General features: G+C 53.2%; 2 protein-coding genes across 2 annotated transcripts; one reads left to right on the top strand and one right to left on the bottom strand.

Annotated features, from left to right (window-relative positions):
• The first annotated feature begins 54 nt into the window (after positions 1 to 54).
• Positions 55 to 11,985, top strand: AP2IV5 (AP2 domain transcription factor AP2IV-5). Its single transcript, XM_018779551.1, has 3 exons — positions 55 to 4,655; positions 5,112 to 6,782; positions 7,251 to 11,985. The coding sequence occupies exons 1-3, from the start codon at positions 3,621 to 3,623 to the stop codon at positions 10,443 to 10,445; spliced, it is 5,901 nt and encodes a 1,966-aa protein (XP_018637992.1). The 5' UTR covers positions 55 to 3,620; the 3' UTR covers positions 10,446 to 11,985.
• A 246-nt stretch (positions 11,986 to 12,231) lies between these two features.
• Positions 12,232 to 24,577, bottom strand: SET8 (histone lysine methyltransferase SET8). Its single transcript, XM_002371257.2, has 10 exons — positions 21,531 to 24,577; positions 18,849 to 20,890; positions 17,792 to 18,730; positions 17,040 to 17,516; positions 16,286 to 16,423; positions 15,847 to 16,004; positions 15,005 to 15,083; positions 14,624 to 14,750; positions 14,054 to 14,121; positions 12,232 to 13,502 (listed from the first exon to the last, which is right to left on the bottom strand). Exons 1-10 carry the CDS (start codon positions 23,145 to 23,147, stop codon positions 13,427 to 13,429), a joined length of 5,721 nt encoding a protein of 1,906 aa, XP_002371298.1. The 5' UTR covers positions 23,148 to 24,577; the 3' UTR covers positions 12,232 to 13,426.
• Between the last annotated feature and the right edge of the window lie 2,700 nt (positions 24,578 to 27,277).

Raw genomic sequence — 27,277 nt, 5'->3', positions numbered from 1 at the left:
TTCTTCAGGACACGAAGACGCCTTGGGTGGCACGTTCACTTTTACCGATTCTTCCTCGGTTTATGGATGTTTGTTTGGTCCTAGGTTCTGCCACTCGAACCAGCGTGGTGGACCCTGAAGAGCCATTAATGACTGTGGGATGTCGAGTAGTAAGACCACGTTCGGTGCTCAGTCCTTCAACCCAGCACCAGCAGACTCAGGCTGTCTCCAATTAGAGACGCGAACTCTGTGTTTCCCTTCCGTCTTTTCCATAGTATAGATGCAACGATTACGCATTCTAAGAACTTGACTCCTGTGGCTGTCTCCCTGTGTTCAGCAGCAGTCGCAAGACCCCATGGCGAAGCTCACAAACCGCCTGTTCCTCTGTGCTCGAACATTAAAATTCTTGGGAGTGTGGTGACTTGTCCCCCACTAAAGATGTTTGTAGACTGCTGTACCACGACACGCTTGTACTCTTCTCCTGCAATTGTTCAGCCTTTGGAGCAAGGCGTAATGAGGTAATCGTGGAGATGGTCAGGATAACAGTTTTATTGTTCGAAGTGATTTTCGTGACACAACTGCCCGCGTTCTGTTGTTTGGTAGAGAGAAAGCGGCTCTGGTTCTCCCTTGGAAGCAGATTTATGGCCCGGGCGCCCCCAGTTTTGTGGAGTCACCCGCGCGGTTGCGATTCTTTGTTGGCTGTAGCGGAACAGGGGGGCTAGCGCTCGCGTGGTCTCTTGATGAGTCTCTTCAGACGAGCTGCACTTTTTGAATTTCCGATATCGTGGTTGCCATCTCGTCCACTTTGTTACTCATGATTGGGTGTCAACTATCCTCAGGGGGAGCTGAGGTTTGAGGTTTTACTAGTCAAAGCGAAGCTGCACGCCTGATCTGCTGACCATAGCTCTCCTACTGCTGTGAGTGTCCCTCTGTGGCTCGCTGGCGGCGCGGTCACAGGATTTCTTCATTGCTTGTTTTCTCTAAACCTGTGTTCTTGCAAATGCTGTAAAGCTTCCATGGGGTGTGGCACAAGCGTCTTTCTGAGCCTGCGTCACGTGTGACAAAAAAGAAGCAAGGGTTCAACGATGGCGTTCTTTGATGTCACAAACAGAGCACCAGGGCGGTTGTGCGCCTCAAATCTTTGTGAGCCCCGGGTCGTCTGGAGATCGTCTCATCGCTAGTGTCTCTTCAGACGCTAACGTCACACATGGGGATTCCCTCCTCAGAGTTGAGCAGGTCAACAAAGAACTAGGCGGGCCCGACGCTGTCACTTTTTGTTTCTTTTTTGGAACGGTTCATGGCTTTGCCTGGAGCTGGGCTGTTCTCTACACGAGGTGGCTCTATACATTTACACGCAGGTATGTACAAATAAGCAGAATTAACTTTGGATGAGTTTGCTGTTCTTCAAGGCCGCGTCTCCACAAATGTTGAAGCGAGGAAAACGCCAGGGGCGAAATGAATTGCTACCGCTGTTTCCTTTCCAATAAACGCAGGTGTCCCCTCCGAGACTCTCGCCCTTTGTGTTTTTGTCCCCGCAGAGGTACATCTGTATTCTTGTCAACATGCGCATTTTGAATCATCTCTCGTGCGGAGCTGTTGTGGCGCTAGTTGTCTGCTCGTCGCTTGTTCAGTCAATAGGTTTCTTCATTCGCCTTTTGACGCTGCGTACACCTTTCCCCCTGGAATGAGGAAACTGCAAAGGCGTGGAGTCTTCGTTTTTGTACTCGTAGAATATCCGCCTTCTTCCGTTGATTATTACCAACCTACGCGTCGGGGTCAAAAGGTCGACGAAAAAAGAGCATAAAATATCCGGAGGTGAAGAGACGAGGGCAGGTCATCTGTTTTTCTCCCTTCTCCCTTTCTCCTGTCTCTCGCTTCGCTGGCCGTGCTGTTCTTTTCCATTTTCGTGCTCGAGCCCGTATCGCGCCCCGTAGCAAAAAGCGCAAGGTCATCTTTCGTCACACGAGGTCCATCTCGGTCACTCACTGACGCGGGCGACACCTGCTGTCTCTCCGCCGTAGCCGGCCTTTTTAAAAACCCTTCTTGTTTCCTTTTCCATTTCCCTCCCATGCAGAGCAAACTGAAAGGGAGTACGAATGGAACAAGGGAACTCGCTGAAACTGAACAATGGGCTAACTCAATTTTTTCGCTTCAAATGCATCTGCCGTCGTGTGTCAGGCTTGCCAAGCAAGTCCTCTTCCAAAAAGGGACTAACGCTGCACGCCGCCCGCCAGCCGTCCCCGAGTGCTGAAGGCTCTTTTTGTATGCATTCTCGGCATCCAGTGACAAATTTAAGTACCTGTATACTCATCTATGTAATTAAATATCTCTACATATGCAACCATATGTGTGATAGGTATGTGTTCGTGGGGATAAGCCTATGTTCGCGTAAGAGTCGAGCCGTGAGAACGGTAACATTGTAGAACTGTCGCCTTTCCCGTTGTTCTGACACGGGGGAAGGCGGGCACGCGCTTGTAGGATGTGTCCTGTTTTCGAGTGAAAATGTGTCACTCATTTCGATCGACTTGATTCCCACCCCCAACATCCTAGCAACCAGGGATCTCCGGTCTTCTGTTCGTGCGCTTCTTCCAGGATAATTAGTTCGTACCGTTGTGTGGGATTTGCATTCCTTTCTGTATTGAGAATCTGTCGCAGGCTTGGTTTGTCGACCGTTGTTTGCTCTCATCAGCACAGGAGAGGCCGGGTGCAACGCTGTTGGGTGTCCTTGCAGTTGATATTTCAGGAGCCTCATTTGCTGTCTCGATCAAGCCTGCAGGTGGACTGCAGAATCAGAATTAAAGTAGCCGACACCCCTCTTTTCAGTCTCCGCAGTTGTTCCTTGCCTTTCTCCTTGCCGTACTCTTGTTTTTCATACACGAGTCGCGTTTAATTGTCTCCCGTGTACCGCGAGAACCAGTCGTGTGCTCGCAGTACACCGTCTCCGTTTGTGGTTTCTTGGCGGCTGCTCTCTTTTGGAAGCACGTTCGCCATGCTGTTCTTGAGGAACACCAAGCAGATCAAATCAGGGGCACTGCAGCACTAACTGCGACACGATCTGTTACACGCACTTTTATCTCTCAATGTCTCAAGGCAGGGCTGCATGTATGAAGCTTGACGAGAGCGACCGCGTTTCTGTGTTTTTCAATCGCCGTTCCCTACCAGCGAATACCGACGTATTAGGCCACGGCCTCTAACAAGGAACGGTTCATTTGCATGCTCGCCTACGACCACATTTTGTTCGCGGTGGTATATCTTCATATGCTGAGCTTGTTGAGGATGTATTATCATTCATTGCTTCGTATAAACAACGGGGACCTTTGTTCTTCTTCGTTCTTTTTTGTTTTTCCTTTTCGCTCCTTGAAAAGAAAAGCTGGTCGCTTGCATCGCTTAAAAACATGAAAAATCTAGGTGAACCCTCCCGGAAGGGAATACGTTCCGATGTTGAGTTTACTGCGTATACTCATGTACATCATACATGCGTCTAAATGTATCTCTATGAATCTGGGCGGGTACGCGATTACACGTTAAGCAGTTGTGTATACCTAGTGGGTGCATATAGTCTGCTTGGTCATGCATATACGCGGGAACCATTACGTGTGCCTAAGTGAGCTCGCCCGATGTTCGAGGTGAGCGGGTGAACCATGCAGGTTGATTTTCCCATCAGTCTGTCCGTTTTGGAGGACAGCAATAATGCCGTCGAGACACGTTCCGCTTCACCGACGCGCGTGAGGATACGTGCAAATCTCAGTGATGTTGCGGACCAGCTGCTAACCGAAAGACGCCGGGACACCGAGTCATATAATCCGTCGCCTGCCCCATCGGGGGCTCCATCCTGTTTTGGGCGAGGAAACGAAACAGGTATAATTTTTTGCGAGGGAGAGGCTGGACAAACGACTGCCCCTCTCGTGAATAGTTCATCCCTCTGTAAAGCCCCCTCTGAAAATTCTGACGTGGCGAGGTTTTCGGCAGAAGCACAAGATCACAACATTCAGACTTCTGTCGAGGACATCAGGGAAATAAGGAATACCGCTGACTTTTTTCGACTACCAAATTTCGCCCCGTCCGTAGGAACTGGCGGAGGACACATCTCGACGCACGGTAAAGCTTCTTCCTCTCTGCCTGTATCAACAATCGGATCTTCTTTCGACAGTAAACAGGAAGGACGAAATTTCCTGTCTGAGAATCACCCGGCAGAAAGGTTTTGCCAAGAGGCCCGAAACGGGGAAGAAGTTCACGGAGGTGATTGGCAAGCGCATAGGAGGTTCCCTCTTTCACCTTTGAATGCTCTAGCACTTCCTTCTTGCGGCGATCAGAGCGGAGGCATTGTCAACAGTAAAGAAGACAAAGAAAACTGTCTGCTGTCTACTCCACTGCCACGCACAAACCAGGTGGTTGTCACTGGACAGCCCAGCGCCTTCGACAGGAAGAGGGGGACGCTGACCATTTCTAGTGAAACAACGAAGGAGTTAACAGGAAGCACCACTGCGTCCTCCTCCAGCCTGCCTGCGGATTGTTCTGCATCTTGTTCTGCTTGTGGATTCGCCGTTCTGTCGGCGACGCCCGAGAAACCGACAGTTGCCGTAGCGGAAAACGCCGGTGATACCGACTCGTCTTTTCTCTCGTTTAGTCCACTCAAAGAGCTGACGAACCATCGCCAGCCTGCTGTGGATGCCCAGGTAAAGGCGTCGCGGCACAAAAGTTGGATAAGGGGGGACCTTTGTGAAGGGGGCGGGAAGAAGGCAAACTGCACTCGAAGTGGAGGGTCGGACGTCGTTCATCTGGCGGTTGTGCCGTCTGGCCCTTCGAAACAGAGTGAAGAAAAGGGAACACAGAAAGATGAGGAGAATCAAGATGAAGGAGACGCGAACAGGTTAAACATACTTCGTCAACTTGCTCTCGATCTCATCTTCGCTGTTTCTTTTCTTCGTCCGTTCGGCCGCGCTCCGTCATTCGTCCCCTTGTTCACAGAGCAACCAAGCTCGAAGAATCGGCAGACTGCACCTTCGCTGGCCTCGTCATTCCGTTGTGTTCCGTCTTCGTCGCGTGTTTCGTCTCGCGCTTCTTCGGCTTCTGTTGCTGCTGCTTCTTCTTCCCCCGACGAGGTAGGGGCACCTAGTGTGCTCTGCCTACAGGACGCGTGGAAGAAACCGGAAACAGCAACAGCTTTCCGACAGGTTTGCCCCACATACGCTCTCCACGCCGAACTTGTGGAGAAGGCGACAGATTTCCGGACGCTGGCGCTTTATCTTCTGGTCTGCTTCGGCCCGCTGCTTCAGCTGCTTCAGTGCTACGTGGAGCAGAAGGTTTCGGCAGCTTCACCTTCGTTTCAGAACAAAACAGAAACGAGGGCCACACATCGGCAAAACGAAGACGACTGTTTCTTGACATTCGACGTTCACGGCGAATGCACAGGTTCGAGGTCGACATCAGAGGATTATTTCGCTGATTCGGAAAGACACGAAGAGACTGAGCAGGTACCGACACAGCTGACCGGCGTTCTGTCTGACAAGCTGAAAGGGATTGGGGCAATTCTTCAAGTGTTAATCGAATCAACTTCGACTGCTTGTTCCCAGGCGCTCGACGCTGTGTGTGATGCTCTGGCTGTGACAGAACACACGGAATTACAGAGACTTCCTCACACGCTCTTATCCTTTGGTCAGAAAGCCCCTGACTCTCTATCCTCTTGTGTCGCGCGTGGTAGTGCGCGTGTAAGCAGCATGGAGGCGGGAGAGGAGGCGGCACAGTGCGGTGGGTCTCAGGGCAAACGTAATGAAGAAGAGACACGCAGACCTGGAATGGAAGAAGAAGGTCAAGAGTCGATGAACTGTGAGAAGGCATCCACGAACTGCGATGGAGACAAGCATGAGGAAGGGAAAACGCGAGAGAAAACGGCTGGTGAGGGAAGCGAGGGCGATGGTCGGACGGAGGCACTACAAGGTTCGTTTCACAACTCGATATCCGCCGAGTTAATTTCGGTGCCTCTGTGGTCGGGCACAGCTCAGGAAGTCTTAGAGCAGGAGCACGGGCACGAGAGAAGGCCGATATCAGAGGAGCAACAGAAACTAGAAGAGGAGTCTGAAAACAAAGAGACTGGCAACTGTGAGTCACCTTCTTACGCTCCGAGAATCGAGGAAACACTGCCGACTCATGACGACGAATGCACTCACTCGTGGACAGATGCCGCGGAACAAGGAGAAGAAAAAGGCAACGAAAACCGCCCTGGTGAGGGCGAGAAGACGCCGTGCGAAACGCTTCCGGAAAACCTCCAGTGGATGGCCCACCAGTTGGCCACGCCCTTGGACAACCTCCGAGGTGAGGAAGAAGAGGAGCAGTTGCTCAGAGCTCAACTTTCGTTTCCCTCCTTCTTCAGGCTTCCCCCGGCCTCCGATGCATCTGCTCCCGCTGCCGTGCCACATTCGGGGGAGGCCGAAGTGCTCGGCCATCGAAGGAGCGAAGAGCGAAACGAGCAAAACAGAGGAGACAAAGGGCAAGGACAGACCCCGGAGTTTATCCCAGCGGGAGGCTCTTGTGGCAAAGGACGACGCCTGCAGGGTGCAGACGAGCACGAGCTCGATATAGGTGCCCGAAGGGAAGATACGACAGAAACGGAACGCGTCCGCCGGAGATCTGAAACCCTAGCCGCAGAGCTCATTCACATCTTAGAGAACGCGAACTACCAAAAGCACTTGCGTGCTCGAGAGAAACATCAGCATAGCCAGTTGCTCGTTCTGCTTCGGAAACTCCAAGAGCAGCAAACGCAGGATGCCGGAGACCGTTTCGTTTGCTCCTCGACACGCGGAAAGGTAAATAAAGGGACGTATATATATATATATATATATATATATATGTGTATATATATGTATATATATATATGCACTTAGTGCAGCTGTGTGTGTATTCTGCGTGAGGTAGTATTGCGCACGAATGAAGGGCAATCGCAAGTGCATGTTTATCTTCGGTGTTCCACAGCCTTAGCCACCTTCAAGAGGTATGCGGGAGCCTCTCGGATTACACGTGGAAGAGGAACTTTCTGTTTTTGTGATGTGCATGTCTGTGTGCCTGTGCGCATTTGTACAACCGTGGGCAATGTTCTAGCGTATGGGTTTAGAGTTGGATGTGTGGCTGTGACTGTATTGCTTTAGATCTCTCGTTCTCTGATCAGGCGCGTCTGGACGCCTTTTCTGCTGGGCAAAGCGAAGATTGCAGTCTACGATGACCAACGTGTGAAAGCATGATGGCTGCAGCTTCTGTTGTCCTGGGTGTGTGCACAGAATGGCGTAGCGGAAGGACATTCCGGTTTCTTTTCCACAGTCCCATCCTGCGTGTATGAGAGTCCGACTCTCACCGGGATCCCGACACGTGATACGCAGTCGCCTCTGTCTTCGTTGTATGCTTCGCGTTTGGCGTCGAAACGCGTTTCTGTTTCTTCGTCGTCAGGAGGTATGCCCGTTGGTTCCTGTACAACGACAGCCTCTGCCCAGGCTTCGTCTGGAGGTCCACGTACCTTGGCAAATGCGTACTCACCTCTCTCTTCGACCCCTCCTTCTCCTGCCTCGTCCCTGCTTTCTCCACCTCAGAACCTTTCCTCTCAGCAGCTGGTCGGGTCCTCTGCGGACAATCTGCCATCGTCGCCTCTTCTTCTTCCCTCGTCTTATCTTTCGATAAAGCAGTCGGCAGTCCCGCATCGTCTAGCAAATGCCTTGAGCCACATCGCAAGTAGCGCCGTGAGTGGAGACAGCCTGCTGGCCACAAAAGCAGAGGATGCGGGACCTGTAAGGAACGCTGAGAGAGAACCTTCGACGGTTGCCTTCCCCAGCCGAGCAGCTCCAAACGGCAAGCCACTGGGTGTCTTCTCAGGGGAGAGCACTGCTGACCAGCTCTCTGCAGTGTTGACTTTTGCTTCTGCCTCGGCTCCTCGTCTTACGTCCGTGAGCGCACCCGAAGTCGGCTTCGAGACCAAGAGAACAGGGGACGAAGCGTTGCCGTCTCTGTCTTTTTCAGGCGTACATGCTGTCAAAGGGCAGCAAGAGGTCAGCTCCGTGGAGCGGGAAGACGAGAGATTTTCTTCTGACAGCGCGCCTAAAGGGATTTTGCGGACGGCAGTCCAGTTGTTTCTGAGGAGACAGAAAAGCGAACTTGCGGAACGTGTTTCTGCGGGAGACAGTGCGCGCGAGTGGAGAGAAGGACGGGGAAAGGCGTTTAGGGATGAAGGCCTTTCACAGTCACATTTTGCCTCCCTCTCGCTTCCATACTCACCACCACACTGTCCGTTCTCGACAGGTCAAGGGTCTAGGGTAACGTCCTCGACTCTCTCAGAACCTTGTTCGTCTCACATTCCTTCTCTCCTAGGCAGCTGTGCAACACATGTGGCATCGACGGAGACGGAAGAGTTGACAGGGACTGCTGGGGAACAAGAAGGCCCTGGACGAGATCTGCATCCTGACGTATTTTCTTTTCCCTCGTTCTCTGCCTTCCTGTCCAGAGTGGTGGCTCAGGCTCAGGAAGAAGATACTCAAGCGAGACGAGAAGACCACAGAAGACCTCGCGAGGACGGAACCGAAAGGGGACACGTTGGGGGAGACAGTGAGAGACGGCCAGAAGATCGGAAAGCAAGTCGGCGAGCGGGTGGGAGTAACATCGAGGGAGTGGAAGCAGATACGAAGCGCGTGTCGAATGCTGACCAGGACGACGCGGATGAAGGGCGTTTCTTTCGTAATCTCGCTCTCCACCTCGTTCGGTTATCCAAGAGAGAACAAGAAGAGAGACACCGAGGCAGGGCATCTCACCTATCGGAGACGTACAGTTCCGCTGACGTAGGCAGCACGAATCCACACACGTTTTCTAGCTCGAATGCTTGTGCTTCCACCGACCGAAGGAGCAATCCTCTCTCGAACTCTCCTTCAGATACAGACAGACCTGGTGAAGCGACACCTTCCTCTTGTATCGGTTCGACAAAGCTTGGCTCTCTAGGCCACCGAAACCGGAATGACTGGCACAGTGACAGTGGGTTGCAGTCAGTCCTATCCTCTCTCTCAACGAGCGGGCCTGGACACGCGTTGGAAACGCCTACGTCCTTTTTTGGTTCAGGTGGAACACCCTTGACGTCTTCTGCTTTTGAGTTGTCAAGCCGGCCACCGTTTGGGGAGGAAGGGGATAGGAATGCAGCTTCTCTTCCTTTCTCTGGTGGGGAGTTGCCGTCTCACTTGCTTCTGTATTCCTCTCCCGAGTTTCGAGGCCAAAGCACAAGGCGACTCGCGCCATCCGTTCCTCTCTCTCCCTTCACGGATCCAACGAGCCAAGGGGCGACCGGGGGGGATTCGTCCCGTTTGGGCGAGTGCACAAGCGCGCTGTCTCCTCCGCTAAAGGATGGCGGGGCTTCGCGAAGTGTGGCGGGGGCAGTGGAGGGGCTGTTACCGTTTGTGGGACCGCCGGCGGGGGTGTCTCCGTTTGTGGGGTGCCGGGGCCTAGGTGGCGGGGACTGCCGCTGCGGAGGCCCAGAGACCGGATGCTTGTATCGCAGTGGCGTGAGTGGTGTTGTGTATGACAAAAGCGGACAGAAGTGGACGGCTCGTTGGAACGAAGATGGAAAACAACATAAACGGACTTTCGCAGCGGCGAAATACGGCTTTCTGAACGCGAAAATGAGAGCCGAGGCATGCCGAGGCGAGGCGAGAGAACGGGCGGCCGCCCGAGCCCGTCAGGCGACAGAGCGAAGTCAGCAGCGCCGGACAGACACGAGCAAGGGGACACGCGGTATAGGGGGAGAGCGAGACAAATCTCGTTTTTCATGCGTTGCGGCGCCTTCGTGTTTCCAGACAGGAGCGTCGCTCAGTGTAAGAAGTGCAAGGGCATGCGACGAAGGCGAGAGAGGAAGAGAAGAACCAGGTGCCTACGTAGGCAAACATCTCGGTGTGGATCCCGGTGCGTTTCCGCCTACGTCGGCGAAGCACGACAGTGAAGCAGAAGGAGAAGAAGGGGAAGGGCGAAGAGACCAGGAATGCGCACGCGAAACAGGAAACACAGCCACGATCCCTGGTCAGAAAACCGTGAAGAGGGAGCTGCGAGTCGTAACACTTGAGCAGCTCGCGGCTCCTCCGTCTTTGATGGAGCCGGCAGGGCGGCAAGCAGAAGCGAGAGAAAGCGAAGGGAGCGAGGAGGCGAAAAGGATGGCGAGGGATGCTAGTAGCGAGATTGGGAAAGAGACAGAGGAGGACGACAAGGGGGTGCTTACGGCAGTAGGGCATGACGAGTGTCTGGCGAAGGCAAAGAACGATGCACAGACAGAAGTCGGAAAGTTGGATGAATCGAGGAAGGAGAAAAGGACGAAGGAAGACGACGACGAAGCAGAGGCTTCATCATTGAGAGAAAGCGAAAACAACGAAGGTACAAAAAGCAAGCGACGAAGAAAGGACGGGGACGAAGAATGGAGTGTTACAGACGCAGAGGACGACGAAGACGAAACATGAGCCGTTTGTAAAGGAGTCTAACCGAGGACAGGCAGACAAATGTACCTATCAGCGCGGCCGTGTGCAGACAAGAATCGACCTCTAACCGTATATCCTTTTTTTGGACCCCCGAAGTGTGAAATAAGCCAGGCTCAACGGGGGCTGCTAGTGGTTACGCTCTATTTATATATATACATATATACACACATATATACACATACATACATGTACAGATGAAGAATATGGTGTGATCGCCATCAGGGCGTCTAGACGTGACGGGTGCGAGCGTGCAGAGCTTCGCTTAGCATTGTTATTAGGTATGCATGCTGTTGAGACAAACGTGTTGTTGCACCTCTGCATGTGGTTTTCTATTTGTGTGTGCCTGTGTGATTTTGGTCGAACTTTAGTGGAAGAGTCTGTATGCTGCCTGCACTCGGTGGCTTACCTCTTAAACGTACAAACTGTGTTTTTTCACAGTAAACTTGTGCAGTCTGGTTGTTTGATGTGACTGTGATTTGCGGTACCTCTGCTTCCGCCGCGTGCGTCGTCGCACGCCTGTTCGCAACTGTTGCCTTGCATTTGCTTCCTCTTGTGAGAGATGCGGTCCGTATGCGACATTCACCACCGTCTTACGAGGTGGCAAATGCTGAGCTGCGCTGTCATATGTGAAGGAAAACAGTTTCGCTGTAAACACATTGGGATGTTTCTAGGGCGTCTCTCTGTCCGTTACCTAAGGACCAAAGGTTAAGATAAAAATCACTGCATCTCAAGATGCAAAGGGTTGTGTCAGTATAAATATCGGTTTAGGCTTACGGGCGTGAGATTGTCTGTCCGTTGGCCACGTACGAGCTGTACTTGTTTGTTGCCTCTGCGTCCTCTTTGTCCCCTCGTCGCCATTTCCCTGTTGCGTTCGCTGATGCCGCCGATGAAACGGAAACCTGCGTCTTCACATCGGGCACTTGCTTGCGTTTCTCGATGCCCTGATCCATCTTTCGCGTTCTTGTGCCCGGGACTGGACCCCATCTTCAGGTTTGACTCGGGTTCTTTTATGTGAATGCTTGGTGAGTGTTTTTTATACTGTTTCTGTCCTCCCGTGTTGAGTGGAAATTTCAGACGAATGCCTCTTCCTTTCTGCTTTTCACTGTTCCTTTTCTGTTCTGCTGCCGTTGTCGCGACTGAATCCACTGGATAACTACTGCTCCACTTTCGTTTGTTAACGGTTTCTCTGTCGCCTGTACCTCCCGTTCCACGATGTTGCGGAGATCACTCTCTCAGCGTCGTTTGCCTCAATTCTGGTGTGCCCTGATTTCGTTCTTTTCTATACCAGCTTGTTTGCCTCTTAGTTGCGGTGAGATATCGCGGGCAGCCACCGCTGACCAGCCTCCCGCATGCGACGAGGTGAGTATATGGGAGCACTGCGGGAGAGCGAGTTTATGATTTCTGTTATTGCTGTGTGCGGAGGCAAGAGAGGAATCGAGGCGACGGACATGCTACCGTGTTTTCAGTTGTAGCTCGACGGTAAAAAACGGCGCGCTTATCTTTTCAACAAGGTGTCTTCGGCTTGTAGACGACACAGCTGCTATTGAGAAGGCAGTTCGTGGCCTCTTATCCCTCCTGCAGGGTGACTACAGCGCCGCTGGTCCACAGCATATGTAGCGACACACGTTTCATTTTCGTTCTCACATTTGGTGACAGAGGCAATTAGCCACAAGTAAAAAAAAAGTCGATTGGAGTGCGCTCAATTCTGTTGGCAAACACAAGAAAGAACTGACGCAAAAAATCACCCCTCCTTCTGCATTGGCATAACAGTCCATGCACTCTGCGTTTCCGTGCAACCGGGAAACGGGGATGAAGTCTTCAAAGGGTGTTTTCGCGATACGGAATTGGACTCGCCGGAGCATATATAAGTACATCAGCTGTATAAGAGAATCAGAAATCTGATTAGAAGGAAAATGGGAGGGCAAGCTTGTTGTTGCATGTAGTTGTGCGACCTCCGTGGCTAGTTGTGTCGTGTCTAAGTAAGGCTGAGGGGCTCTTTATGGAGACGCGAGATATGAATTCGTGGTCTTTTACTGCAGGTAGATATTTGGAAGAAGCAAAAGAGACATGATGAACTTCGTTGCACCATGACAGGTGAACAATTGCTTTTGTCACACGCGAAACACATGATGCATACGCATGCACATGCCTACGAATCATCGTACAGTGGACTCTGTGTGTGATTGCAAACGCAAATACCGCAATACAGCACTGTATATACGCGTCGTTTTTGAAGCGAATACATAGTTGCTAAGCGTAATTCAAGGGTGCAAGTGCTAAGGCTGCAGCTCGAAAAAAGACACTTGAACTGCACAGAGAAAACAACGGGAGTGAAGACGGCACACACAAGACGTCGGAAAGAACCGTCGTGTCTCCCTTTTCTGGGCACGGTTCTTTCCCGCGCCCGTAAAAAAGTCCCACACACGCATGTAGATGCATTCGAGCAGAAATTATTTGCTAGTTCCCGCAGCATCATGCACCAGGCGTTCTTCCTCCGCTTTTCTTGATCAAAGAGCACAGCCACTTAGGGACAGATTAGGCAATCTGAAAAAACACTTGCAAGGAAAACGGTTGACAAAGGCATTGGACAATTGACAGGAGCGAGTCTGAAAAACAACGCATCCCCAGCAGAAATCGAAGCCCTGAAAGGCTGCTAAGTCTTCCCCTTCAGCATCTCTGGACACAGAGTGACACTCCCTCACGTGTAACTCAGACTCGAGAGCGCCTGGCGAAGAAATGATCGTCCGCAGGTACACATATGTAAATATGTAAGGTAGATACTGATGTCGGCCTATGGTCAAGCGAGACAACTGCCATCTACGTAACGCCCGCAGATGTCAGTAGCGCTTTGCGTCTGTGATTTGACACACCACCGGGTCACTCATCCCTGCGGCTTACCGCATAAAGAGCAAGCGCACACATGCATAGGGATATCGAAAAATAAAACCACGAAAACGCGAGCCTCAGCTGTTCAGCCATGGATGCTCTTTGATAACGTCCGGATCACGCTCGCCGTAGTCCACCAGCAGCTCCTCGCCTCTGAGAAGAGAATAGTGAAAGGAAAAGAGCAACCGTTGACGATTCAGTCTGACTGTTTGCGAATCGGCGCTCACACCCACTCGCTGGTAGGCCTACCTATGTATATATGGATAGTATAAGCAGACGACGTGGACTCCCCTCCCTCCTCTCTACAAAAAGAGACGTACGCATAAATCGAGCAGTTGCGTTTCTGAGTCAGCTTGTCTTCACATCTGGTGTCAGACAAGTGTGTTTGTATGCGAACCTATCATCAACAAGTCTACACACGTATATACAGTTGATGCATCATCTATCTCTTAGCACGGCTATCCACTGCTTCGTATACAGCAAGACACACATATGTATACTAAGTATTTTCCACGTCCCGGAGAAAACGAGGCTGTACCAAATGCCGCCGGACTGTCACAACGCAAAAATGTTGCACGGCACATCCTCGCTTTTGCGTCCGTTGTTTCTCCGCATATACCGTTTTGAACTGAACATGTGGTAATTCAGTTATTTCATCTGTATTTTATGAGTAGCCATGTTCAAAGAAAATGTTGCTTCCTTACTTTTCGATGTTCCTTCGAGCGACGAAAATCAATCGAGGCTCGCTGTTAAAGTCTCCCAATGTGATTGCCTGAGAAGCAACCATTCGACGCACACCCACACGCAAGACAAAAATCACTTTGTCCACCCTAAATTGGATCCGGTATCCAAACACACACACATGCACCAAGATATCTCTGGACCTCGCCAACACATGGCCTCGCTTCGCAGTATAAAAATGCAAGTTCAAATCTTGCCATTTACCGAATTACAAATGAAAAAATGTAACTAGATAAAAAACAATTCATTGAAATCGTCACCCTTGCCCGTCAGATAGAGACAAACTTACAACACACGAACACCCAGTGGCACTGCTTCGAGGCTTCCTCTATCCACTTCCTTGCGCATAAGCCTTTACAACTCCATACGTAGATACACCTATCGATCCATCTATCTATCGTTCTATCCATTATGGAATGCCCATATAAATGTGCACGCGCGCACAAAAGTAAATTTGGCACAATAAGACTTGAATCACTTCACTTGAGCAAATATACGGCTTATGAGTGCGTAATATGTTTCAGGCACCGTACGCGGGGGGTCATATTTGGATTTCGTCGAGAGTGGTTGATAAGGCGAGCGGGTCCAAAGTCTTGTTTCTCGTCGGTTGCGTCGATGGCCATCATCCGAGACCCGTTTTTGAAGTAGAACATGAAGCTCCTAGAGACGAAGAGGAACGCAAGACACCCACAGACGCTCCAGGGGACGCATGGAGCTCTGACAAAGCTCAGTCCTGGCGCGCATCACAATCGAAATGCTTCGGTGCCTCTCGCTGACTCTGGAGTCTCTACCTTCTCTCTCGGCATCTTGATGTTCGTTGCTGTGTGTCCCGTGGTTGCCTCACCACTCGCGTCTCCGGTTTCACCTCCTGTTTGTCGGTTGTTCTCAGCTATTTTTCGTCTGTTATCGCCTACCCCATCGGAACTTTGGACCGGTTGTACCTCTGCTCTCGCTCGCGGGCCTCTCGCTCGGAACACAGTTCGCCTTTATACTCTGCAACAGACAACCACGCGACACGCGGGGAAAAGTCGAAGAGCACTGCTCGTCAGACAACGCGTTTCGGTTTCGCTTCTTTGTACTGAGGAGAACAAGACACTGTGGGAGTGAACACAGGAGGCGAAAGACGCCTCTTGCGAGCGCTCTAGATTTATCGACAAAAGAAGAACGGTCACAGCAAACTCCGACCCCCTAGACTCCGGGAGAGACGAGCGTTCACGCAACAGAACTTACCGAGCGACCTCAACAATGCCTCACTCGCCGGCGAACAGACGCGGAAAGCAAAGGTTACTACAAGCGGGGCAGCGGCGAGAGAAGCAGAAGCACGAGCGTATACACCGAAGAACAAGATTCCCACGGGGTAGACACCGGGATAACGGGGATGAGACGGACACCGGCGAGAGCCGGGGAGATGAAAGATGACGCAAGAAAGTGCAACCAACGACGAGGACGTGGAAAGTGTCAACCTGCTCTCGAGCGAAATACCGCGTTCCCTTATGTTAACCATCGAGACCGGAACGCGTGGTTGTGGGCAGTGACCAGGTATGATCTTTATGTGCTGAATGACGACTTTGCCCCGGTCGATTGTTACATGACTTCACAGTGCGATTTTGGGGGTATCTCCTACCAATCGGACTCGTGACTTTTACGGGTCTGCATGTGATCATTACGCTGTTGACACCGGCTTTGTACGGAGGACAGGGTAGTAGGGTCTTTGTCCCAGTCTATTGGTTAGGTGGTTCGGAAGGCGCCTTCTTACCGACAACAAAGTCGTCTTTGAGAATAGTGTCTGCCGCAAAGACAGCGCGACCTTTCCCAGGGACTTTGGTGAGGTGAATACAAGCCGTCAAATCGCGTCGGAGACACTCCTGGTAGATCACGGTCCGCTGCCGGATGCTCATCACGGATAGAGGCCACCTTCGGACGGAACAGAGGGAAACACAACAAAGAGAAAAACCGAGTGACGAGCGCCAGAACAGAACGAAACGCATTCGGAAGGTCCCCACATTTGGAGGAAGAACACATGAAGAAGGCAGGGCGCGACCACAGCGACAGCGGGAGAACGACGACATGCTGAAGCCGGTGAGTGGGACGACAGGCAACAAAGGAGAGCGACTCAAGAGACAAACCCAGATTAGAAAGAAAGAAGCAAGAAACGTGGACGCATGCAAAGACGAGACCGGACAGTAGAACCTTACTTGAGGATGCCTTGTTCTGGATCGATAATGATCTCGATGAGCGCGTCGTCATCATTCTCTGGCAACGACGGCACACGCGGCTTCTTTGACCCTTTCCCGTCGCTGTAAATTTCGCCTGTTAGGGCGGCTCGACGCGCGCTGCGGCAAGACAAGGACCGAATGCCTGGATTGCGTCGCATGCAGTATCGTACGAGAAAAAAGCGACAACCAACGGGACAAATCGCAAATTGAAACGCTGTGGCAAAGAATCGCACTTTTCTGGCCCTCGCGGTGTCCAGAACGCTCCCCCGTTGAATGACTGACCTTTGAACCCCGAGCTGTACAGTTCTCATGTTATTCCACTTCAGTTTTGAGGAATCTCATTTTATAATGCGTAACAGGAAGTCTCGCTGTTCAGTTGTGATATGACTGATATTCCATGAACAGTGAGGAAAACACAAAGTCAGCGGTACATACATGTGCTCGTTTCTCCAAACTGGCAAAAAGATCCTGACCCACAACTTGCTGCCATAGGGACCGTGCCTCCCGCCGGCCTTTCGGCAGTAGCCGCTCCAACCCTCTCGCTCTTCCCTAATTCATATGCAAAAGTGCAGATACATTTATTTATACAAACTGCAAATGTTTGTGGCCAGGAACATGTGGAGACTTTCAAGCCCCTGAAAAGCTGTTCGGTGACCTAGGAGGGTCACTGCCGCGAGGCTTGAGGCCGATATCGTTTGTCCCCCTTTTGCGCGACTAACGCGTCGGTACGTACATCATCCGTTGTGCCTTCTCTTCGAACTCGACCTTCATTTCCTCGAACCGTTCCTCGAGTTCCTTTTGGCGCCTCTCTTCCCTTTGTTTCGCCTTGTCGGCTGCGCCTTCTCGGTCTCGTCCGCGCTCGCCGCCTGCTGCGTCGTCCCCGGCGCCTGCCAGCCATGTCTCCAGACAGAAGGCACCGTCGTCCTGCCCCGTTTTGCTCCTCTTCAGCCACCGAGAGGGAGCCTGCGCGTCCCGCAGAAACTCCCCAGTTCGTCGCGAGGCGCTGAACCTCCCTGCAGCTAAAGAAAGAAAAGACGAGTTTTCCATTTCGCCTCTCTTTCGCCGTCCTCGGGCGCTCCGCAGCGAGGTCACGGAGGGAGCGATCGTCCGCACGACTTCGTCGATGTCCTTGTTGCCTCGACTGAACCGGATGATGTTCCAAAAGAGGTTCGGCGCGTACTGGGCGACGTTCACAGCGGACAGGTCCGCGCTGCGAAACAACAGGAACCGAGGAAGCACACAAAGTGCAAACTTGTCTCCTGTCGAGTAAAGGAGTAAGAGAGCGTCATCACATAAGTCAAGTAGTGAATGCTTTAACTAAAACGAATGGTGCTGGATCGGTACTGTGAAATCAGAGGGTTTTCAGAGATTCTGTAGTGACACAGCCACCTACGAAATGCAAACGTACAGTGTGTCGCCAGATGGACGTGATGACGGCTTTGCCGGATACACGGTGCTGGAGCTGTGAGGCCTTTTGATTCCTACCCTCTGGAAACGATGGCGACATCGACAATCAGCTGTAGCGCTCGCGAAAGAAACGTCTTGTCGTAAATGCGGATTCGGTCAGACTCCCGGAACTGACTGAACTCGGTTGGATAGTCGACTTCAGCTAAGCTTCCGTTAGGGAGGTCGTGGGAAGAAAGTGCAAAGGACGGTGACTTATTTCGCGCCTTTCCTTTTGGGCCGTCATCGTCGCTGTTGACTTCTGAATCGTCGTGCTCTGAGGAAGCCTTGGAGCGGCTCTGCCCGCCACTCTCCTCTTCGTTGCCGTCCTGCTCCTCCAGTCCCTGTTCCTTCTTCTCCGCGACAGCGGTCGCCTCCCCACCGTCGTGGTCTTTGCTATGTCTTGTCTTTTCGGTCGCGTCGTCCGTCTCTCCAACACACGATTCCTTTTTGCCCCTCTCTTCTGTGCCTTTCTTCCCACCATCCTCCAGGCTCGGTATGCGTTCTTCTGCACGACCCGCAGGGAGGGAAACGGAAGCCGGAGGTGGCTTCTCGTCCAGTGCATTCTCGGTTAGAGAAGCGACGTTACCGGATGCGTCGCCTTTCTCTCTCTTCAGGCTCCCGTCACCCGTTTCCTTCCGGTCTTCTGGCAGCGTCGGAGACCTCGAACCTCTCTCACTCTTGACTGGCGTCTCGTCCCTCGCCTTCTCCCCCTGCTCCCCCCCCTTCACGCTGCACGTCCCTCGGTCCTTCCAGTGCTTGTTCTCCGTCTTCTCGTTCTCCTTCTCGTCGTCCGCCCGCTCCTCGCTTGTCTCTTCCTTCTCTTCATCTTCGTCGTCAGATGCCGCACCCTGCAATGACGGCAGCGCGGACTCGAAAGGGTCGACCTCCTCCTCCCGACGCTCGCCGTCGGGGGAGCATTGATAAATTCGAAACCGGCGCTGGACAGCTCCCGATACGCGGTGACTCGCCAAAGACATGCTGGACGCAACAGAAAAAACAGAAAAAACCATTATTTGTCCGACTGCCACAGGATATGTTTGAGAGACGCAGCAGAGCCTCGGCTCTTTTTCTCCCGCGCTTCTGTGGGTGGTCGTACTTGCATCTGTGAGGCGTCGGGCTCGGCGCGAGACCCAGGAGCACCCGAACTTCGGAGGTGAAAGAGTAAGGGAGGTCGAGGGCTGGGTCCATGCCGTCGTCTTCGTAGTCGTCGACGTAGGTCCAGTTTTTACACCCTGATGCACCTCCCCGACCATTGCCATCCGCCTTCTGTGCCTCCTTCGTTCCGGCTTCGTCTGCTTCGGAGCGGCCTTTGTTCGGCGCCATCAGGAGTCGCAGCAGGTGGGCGGGGTGATGCTTGTTAGCCTGGCCGCGCCCACCTGCGCCTCCGCAAGCCCCCTGGTCTTTGTTCACGTCTTCTACTACCCCAGGCGCCTCCAACTCGATTTCGCCTCCCTCACCGTCCCCAGCGGCATGTGCCTTGCCTACACCGAAAGGCCCGTTTTCTCCATGGACCGAGTCGTGGACAGAGACATCTCCACTGCCAGAGCCAGTCCCGGCGAAGTTGTCGGACGCGAGAGACGAGGAAGCGGCAAAGGACGACCGCTTGGTGAGAAACGAAGGCGGGGAGCTGTCTCTGTCCTCTCGTCTTAACGCGCTGGCCCCTGCGCTGTAGCCGCCGTTCGCGAACGCTCGCGACTTCTTGAGCAACAACTTCTTAGGTCGCTTGCGCACCGATACATTTAAATCGTAAATGTCGGCGCCCTCGTCATCGGGCAGATACTGCCGAAAGTAAATGTAATCCTCACCGATCACTTTGCCTTGAGAGCAGCAGTAGAAGTCGCGCATATCAACGGCGGTTAGTGGGCACCCTTTCTTCCCGCCGTTGGCCCAAAACAAGTCTTCGTCGAGAGCATCTTCCGCCTCTTCTTCGCCTCTATCCTGAAGTGAAGGCGATGCTGCATCAGCATCAATGCTGCTCATCGAGCCGTCCTTTGAGGCTCCTGGAGAGCCGTGCAAATACCCGCGATCGCCAGGCGACGGAGACCCACTAGACCAAGCGGTCGCAGAATGAGACGCAGGCTGGTCCCCGCCACAAGGCGAGGAATGAGGGATTGCTGGGGATTCTGTGGTTCCTTGTTCGTGGTCGTTGCTACGGATGTTCGCAGAGGTCGCATGCTCCCCGTTCCCTGTTCCCGCTTCCTGTTTTGTCTCTGCTTCGGTGGCAGCCAAACCGTGCGCCTGCTCTGTTTCTCGCATGACAGGTGAGATTGTTTCATCCCGTAGTGTTTGGGTCACGCTGGATTCCACGGTGCCTGCCGCAGCTCTTTCTCGCGGTGCAGCACAGATGCCACCAACACACACAGCGTTGGAGTCCCTCCGTTCGGCGTCCTTCTCGCCTTTCGTCTGCTGGTCCTGCCCCTTCTGGTCAGCCGAGCCTTCGGCCACAACTTCTACGCTCGCCGACTTTTCGTTATTTTCGTTCACACTGGTGCAGAGCGCGTTCTCCAGCGGCGGGCTCTCTGCTTGACTGGGAGAAGAGGAGCCAACAGAAGAAGCGAGCGAGGAAGCGGCAGTCAGCGAGGAAGGCAGAGACACAGGCCGATTCTGGTCGCCGGTCACCTTCGCGTCGCGACCTTCGTCCGGTAGCGACACACAAGCAGCAGAAACGGACGAGGATGTTGAGTGGGTTGCCTGCTCTTCTGAAGCCGTTGACGAGTGGGGAGGAGGAGAAGACGCAGAACGAGAAGCAGAAGGGCTGTTGCCCGGGGCGTCTGAAGAGTCGCCAACGCTTGCCGATGCAGCGTCTGCTAGCTGCGGTGACTTGTCTCCTTGTGGGAAAGCCGTCTTGGTCCGTGCATTCGGAGATGGTGAGGAACACGGCGACCGCCGCCTTTGGCTTTTGGAACACTGAACCGACCGCTTCTCAGCCTCGCCTGTCCTCAGAAGATTCAGCACATGCTTACGGTACGCCTGGGGAGTCCGCGCGAGTGGCAGACGAAACACTGCCGTCGCGTTTCGCCGACAAACATGAGAGAAAAGGAGAGCCAGGGAGGTTGACGAGAGAATAAGGAACGGAATTTGATTCCGGCGGTACTTGGTCTGCATCAGAACGGGACAGTGCGTCCACGGAATATAAGCCTGGAGAGGGACGACAGCAGCATACAAAGCAACGCACCAGCAATTATGCCATCGGGGCATGAGGCCAAAGCAGCAGACGTAAAAGTTCATTTACATCCGTCGTTGGTCCAAAGTGAAGAGTCGTTTGAGGAACGGGCGCCTCGAGCAAGAAAGGGATTGTCGGAAAACAAATGCTCTAAGAGGATGGAGGATAACCGTCGGTCTGATAGTCGACACACGATCATACTTCTCAGCTATGACGAGTATGATTGCCTTTCCTGCACGTACTAAGATCTTATGTTGGTTAGGTGCCTATTTGGCTGGCTGTAAGACGAACAAAAATGAAAATATATGAGGTGATTTTAATCTTGTTCTTCTATATCCTTTAGGACGTGCAACAGACGTAGTTATATGGGTCATGCAAGGATGACTACTCGACTACATGATACATAATATATTGCTGCACATTTTCATTTTGATATAGCAGTACAACCTATAGACAAAGGATTCCTTAAACAGATGAGTTAAGTGACATGGAGATGCGCGTGCGTGGTTTGACTGCGGTCCAGTTGAGAGCTGAGCACCCGTCTCCCCTCCCATCCCCTGTAGGAACCGGTTTGCGGTTCCGTCACTCGACTCTATATAACTATGAGCGCCTGACCTGGACGTCGACGAGAATGTCGATTCCTTTCTCCGTCCAGACAAGGTAGACGCGTTCCTCTTGCATGCCGGGCAGGGGCAGAAATCCCTTGGCCTCCCCCCTGTCGATCCAAACGACTCGATGCTTCTCCGACATCGTTTGCTCCACCAGTCGCCTCACTCTCTCACTCAGTCCGCCACTCCGCCCGCCGGTCGCGCCCCCCGACACTCCTCCACACCCGCAGTGCCCCCCCAGGCTCCCGCGGCCCGCCACAGCGCTCCCGGACGAGTGCGGAAGAGGTAGCCAATGGTAAGGACTGTTGTGAGCTCGCGACCGCTGAAAGGGCGACAGCGTGGGGTGATGAGACGACAGAGCTGCCGAGGCCTGACCGTCCCCCATGTTACGTCTGGCTCTCTTCACTTGCCCGCGCAAAAACTGGCGGTCGCAGTCATCTTCTTCTCTTCCGCGGCGTCCCGCAGCAGATGCGCCTTTCCGGCACTTGGGAACCGACGGCCGTTTGCACGCAACCCGCCGGACCGGCAGGGGACTGGTTGTCCCTTGCCGCTTCTTCGTTGCGTCGTTCCCCCGGGAGAGCGACGCGAGACATGGCGACCTCCCTGAACAGACCGAGACAGCGCCGGACGCCTTGGTCCGTTTTTTAACCAGACTGCTCTGCGGGGAGGCCTTGTCAGTCGGGGGCACGTTCACTCGCCTGTCTTTCATCTTCGCATTCTTCTCGCGTAGCGCACCCGTCTCGGAAGCGCCCTCGGCGCAGAGCACACCAAAGCAGGATGGCGCGGAGGCTTCACTTGATTCGTCTCCACGGGTGCTCAGCTCACAGGGCTCCCCAACACCCGCGGCGTAATCAAGGGGGCCTGGAACATCTTGGGTAGGTCCTGCGTTCTCAGCCAACTCGCCCGCATGGCCTGGAGGCGCACTCGGCCACGACACCCCTTCTGCCTTGGTACCTGCTGGCGTCCTCGAGGAGGAAGCGAGCTGTCTGCCTGAGCAGCGGACGAGACTCTTGGCAGCTGCGCGAACGCTCCGCAGAGACGCAGCACCACCATCTACCAAAGTCAGTGCAGCTACGGAGCTCGTTCCCTCGTGCTTGTCTTTCAGGCCCTGCGAAAGGAGACATCCACCTACGTCACTAGCGGTCAGGTAGCTCGACGTGTTGGCCCGTTCGCCTGCAACGTTTCGAGGACCGGTTGAGAATGTGCCATCTTCCGGAGAAACCGAGAGAGAGGCGACAGTTGCGGAGATAGTAGCGATGCCATCGCGGTTCATCGGGGGACGCGACTCAGAGAGTCCGCGACCCCAAGGCTGCAGCGGCGCCGTCGCCTCTTGCATCCCCTTTTCTTCCGGTCCTACCCCCACCTGTGTCAGTCCTTCCTTCCTGGTGGAGTCGTCGCCGATTGACAGAGACGCTCGTGACTGCCTCTCAGCCGCGTCTGCTGCGTAGGGCGAGCCACAGCTCCCCGATCCCGGTTCGGCCCGACTGAGTGCTGAGCGCGCGCTTGCCATGTTCGCAGACGCCTCGTCGTCCACCTCGTTCTGCAGGGTAATCTCCAGTTCATCCCCGTCCACACGTTGAACTGTCTCTGCACTCGATGGAGACACCGTAGTACGCAACGGCATAGTCCCCAAGAGCGAAACAAGCAACACACCCTCGCGACACAGAGAGACGCTGACGAGTGGCCGAGACGGACGGTCACCGGCGGAGACCCCGCGGTGCTGCTAGCGGTCTCTGTCACACGCGGAAACACGGCGACGTGTCTCAGTGTCGACAAGAGAAGACTCACCACCCTGGTCGTTTAGCAGAGCCAGGCAAACTGGCAAGTTACTCACGACCGCTCAAGCCCACGGCGACCAAAGGCAGGTCCGAGGACCGCCTCCCTGTCGGTTTCTGCCCCCCGTCTCGGTTGTCGGGAAGCAACTGACACGGTTTCCTGAAGGGTGCACCCACGAATCTTAGTGGAGGGCAGGAGTCGACGGACGAACAGAGGCTGAGGGTATGGAGGCAAGGGCGTGTAAAAAAACGCTGACTTGGGGAAACACTCGCCAGGACACGGTTCGGCGTCCGTAATCAGAAACGCGCCAAAACTAAACTTGGTATCGGAAACCAAGGGGACACAGAAATACACAGCCTGTGCCCAAAAGTAGAGTGGCGTAAGATACGGACCTGCTGCCGACAGAAGCCGTAAGAGAGACAAGACCCGAAAGTGAGTTCCTTATCCGCGTCAGCAGACAACCAAACACGCGTGGTTCTTTACCAAAAGCACGGCATGTGCAGGGCGATGGCAAGTGAAGTTGGCAGAGCCGCGGAGACCGGAAATGAGAGAAAACCCAAGGGGGGCACTAAAGGAGGTACAAGTGCTGGCGAACAGCGTGTGCGGGCATCACCAGGTTTGAGAGGCATTCAAGTTCCCGCGCGGTGTTACCCTGCAGCACTGAAAAACAGAAATGAGTCCCCGCAATAATTAATGCCGACAATCAGCAAACCCACCAGTACACAGCTCTTTTCTGTCTTCGTCCAAAGGGGAGTTAATTGCTGCCTGCTTGGCGGGGACTACAGCATGAAAGACCAGAGGGGGGTTTGAACGATGAACACTTCAGACATGTCGGCTGCTCAACATGGGAGGTGCGCGACCACTTGCTCGCAGACATTCAGATTCTGCAAGAAAAAGATGAGCAGAGCTAACGAGGAGGATAAAAACTGTAAATCCAGGTCACAGAACATTAGTAGGATGTACAGCGCGCTGGACCGTGTTCGCAGAGCGCAGCTCCGGAGTGTCATACAAACTGATTGGCCGCACACCTAGTAACTTCGACAGGGAGTCTCGTTCTGCCAACAAAAAGCGTCAAGCAACATTTTTGCGTGGGCGTAGCCTTCGTTCTTGACGCAGTGTGAATTGGGCAGAACGTGATACACAGATGGTGAAAACTGCGAGACAATGTCGACGCGCAAAGGGGGGCGCCCCGTACATGGTGTGTACCCGCCCACCGTTTTCAATCGACTGCTCTAGTTCTCAGGGAACTGCAGAATCATTTTGACGAGCGAAACCCGGACTGGATGCATTTGAAGGAGACTAAAATAGGCGCCAACGGAAACACTCGCCCGGCGAAGTGGGCTAACGAAAAGAAAAAAGGAGGGGGGAGTTGTGGATACCTATACACCAGTCAACAAACGGCGAGGAGGGTTTACCGCTCGCCACCCTCTTCACTGCTGGCCTTCCCCTTGGTCGTGTGTTCCAAATAAATGCCTTTGAGCGCTCACTCGAAACAATGCTCGCGCAAGGACGGCAGCGCGGTGAGGGAGGAAGATATTACCAATTGACACAGTGCTTGCATCCTGTTTCCAGGCTGGCTTTCTCATGAAGAAAAGAGACCATAAAATGAGACGAAGTGGAGAATTTCATCGGGTAAGAATCCCCGTGGGCATGAATGTGTGCATCCGGTGTGCTCAGGAGAAACTACACCTGCGTACAGCTTGTAGAACCTCTTAGTTTGGTTAACTCCAATTTCCGTTGGAAACGCACAATACGAAAGCAAACGAACCCGGTGGATTGCGTGTGCGCCGTCGGCTACTGCATGGGTGTTTCCAAGCAAGGATCCGTTTTTATTAATCAGTGAGCGCGGGGGACAACTGGCGCCAAAGCAAACGGAGAGCTTCGTTACACTAGATATGCCAGAAGAGGACACGTGGCGGTTCTTCGGGTTTTGTTCGTGGATAAAATTGGATGGTACATCCGTTCGCCTGATCAGGGCGTCACGCCAGGCATCTTGCACCGTTGTCATGACCACATCGAAAACGAGTTAGTGCAGGTTGCCGTGTCCTGGAAAACTGGTCGCGCCCAAGACACGCGCACGCCAGCAACTATGCCGTTCAAGAACCCACTGTAAATCGAGAATAAAAAACGACAAATCTAGAAGCTCTGTTTTATTCGAAAACAAGTGCCTCACTTTTGACATGCCGGTCATTTTTTGAGGCGTTTGCCAGACCGTATTAGCGTTGTGATTTTTCATAGACCTGTTTGAGTGTTGATAGAGGACGGACACCTGTTGTCGTGTTCTCCGCTGCATCGTTGAGCTACAGCGACAGAGGGAAACGGATCCACCGACGTACGACGAGGGATAGTCGCCTCCGTGTTCTTGATTTCCGGACCAAAATGCCTCTTTTCATCTGAGTCTGGCGGTGCGTGTCTTGCATTTTGTAGATACTGTGCGGGGAGGTTGGCGAGTGTAAGTGGTCGGCACACGCTTACATTCCTCCACTTTCCCATTTCCTGTTATATGCAGGACTCAAGATGACACTATCAGCGTGTCGCCAGAAGCATGTGATCGTGTGTTCTTGTGTGTCAGCGAATACGTTCCGTAATGTAGCTCCGATTCAGTGCATCAATCGAGTATTGAGCATTTGCAGCAGCGGCCCATAGCTGGCATTAGCAGGATGTTACTGGCTGGCATACAGATGATAGTGCTTCGATCATGCTGATGTGAAGACATCTCGGACGGATGAGACGTCACTAGCGTTCGCTTTATTTCTTTGACTCCGCCGCCGTCATAAGGCTCTACGTGTTTGGTTTTGTACGTTTTTCGTGATGGCAGCGGTGACATTGGTGACACAGGAGCAAACAGGTACAGCTGTGTAATTGCGTCAGGACTTCACACAATCAACACCCGTCAACCTAGCCTTCGGAGCAACAGACGGATGCACTATCCAAGGGACTAGTCCCTGGAGCCGGCTTCGGAAAATGAGCTCAGAGGCATGGCCGAGGATGATGCTCACGGCAAAATACTGATGTTATGCGGTTTACTTCTCGAACCTAGAAGTAGAAATGAAACTCACAGGGACTTTCCTAACGTTTCCACCGCAGCGGCTGACTAGAGTCACTTTTTTATTCCGAGGGGCACCCTAGGGTCTTTCTGTTGAAATCCCCACAGAGAATGCTTGTTACCCCTCGCGGTGAACGTACGCTGAGAATGTTTGCCTTCTATTGGCAATGCGAGGGTGGATTACGTGCGAGGCTTGTCCTAAGTGGGCGGAAATGGTGCATGACGATGTCCGTAGTACACCATGCGTGCTTGTTTTAACCACCTTGACTCACTTCCCCAGAACTCAACAGGGGCACGTGGCGGATGTCAGCTGAACATCCAAGGCACCACTTGAAAGAGCGTCGGTGTCACGTTGTCTGCTAGATACCTCCAGCTCCATATCCTCTTCTTCTTCCGTTGTGCCTCCCCGCATCCAAAAAGAGATGCTCCATACGACGTATTGCTCCATACGAGGTATTGCCTGAAACCTGAACCCAGGTTTTAGTGGTAAACTGCTTCGTGGAGAATATTTTTTGATTGGGAATGCATGACCAGGGACCCTGGACGGTTCTTTATTAGCTACATATCCTTTTTCGCCTCCAGCGACAGAAACGCCCACAACCAGGGAACGCTTTTCAGGGGTTCGATGAGACTTCAGGAGCCTGCGCGCCACGGCTGTTCCTTCCGGTTTTCCCGGCAGCGGGCACACTCTTTTGCGTCAGCCCTCAACAAATACTCCCAAAAACGGTGTCTCTTTTCATAAGGCTGTTGCCAAAGACCCAAGATACAGGTCTTCTTCGTCAGACGATCAGAACGAACGTTCATGGTATCCGGATTGACACTCCCTGTCTGTCCACAACTAGAGGACGCAGCTCTCAGTTGACCCCCCCAATCGACGATGAAACTCATGCAGGAGGACGGCTCTCAAAACTCGGAACCCGAGGCAGTCTGAC

Source organism: Toxoplasma gondii, chromosome IV, assembly GCF_000006565.2.
Source record: "Toxoplasma gondii ME49 chromosome IV, whole genome shotgun sequence".
NCBI lineage: Eukaryota > Apicomplexa > Conoidasida > Eucoccidiorida > Sarcocystidae > Toxoplasma > Toxoplasma gondii.
Note: the sequence above shows the minus strand (reverse complement) of the source record. Positions and strands in the feature narration are given on the sequence as shown.

Excerpts from the sequence above, each read along its gene's own strand:
- AP2IV5 (XM_018779551.1), top strand. The coding sequence starts at position 3,621 with ATGCAGGTTGATTTTCCCATCAGTCTGTCCGTTTTGGAGGACAGCAAT. Across the intron at positions 4,656-5,111 it reads AGCCTGCTGTGGATGCCCAG|GACGCGTGGAAGAAACCGGA; the intron begins GTAAAGGCGTCG and ends CTCTGCCTACAG. Across the intron at positions 6,783-7,250 it reads GCTCCTCGACACGCGGAAAG|AATGGCGTAGCGGAAGGACA; the intron begins GTAAATAAAGGG and ends GTGTGTGCACAG.
- SET8 (XM_002371257.2), bottom strand. The coding sequence starts at position 23,147 with ATGCCGTTGCGTACTACGGTGTCTCCATCGAGTGCAGAGACAGTTCAA. Across the intron at positions 16,005-16,285 it reads CCAGAACAAGGCATCCTCAA|GTGGCCTCTATCCGTGATGA; the intron begins GTAAGGTTCTAC and ends TTCCGTCCGAAG. Across the intron at positions 14,122-14,623 it reads ATCCAAATATGACCCCCCGC|GCAATCACATTGGGAGACTT; the intron begins GTACGGTGCCTG and ends GTTGCTTCTCAG.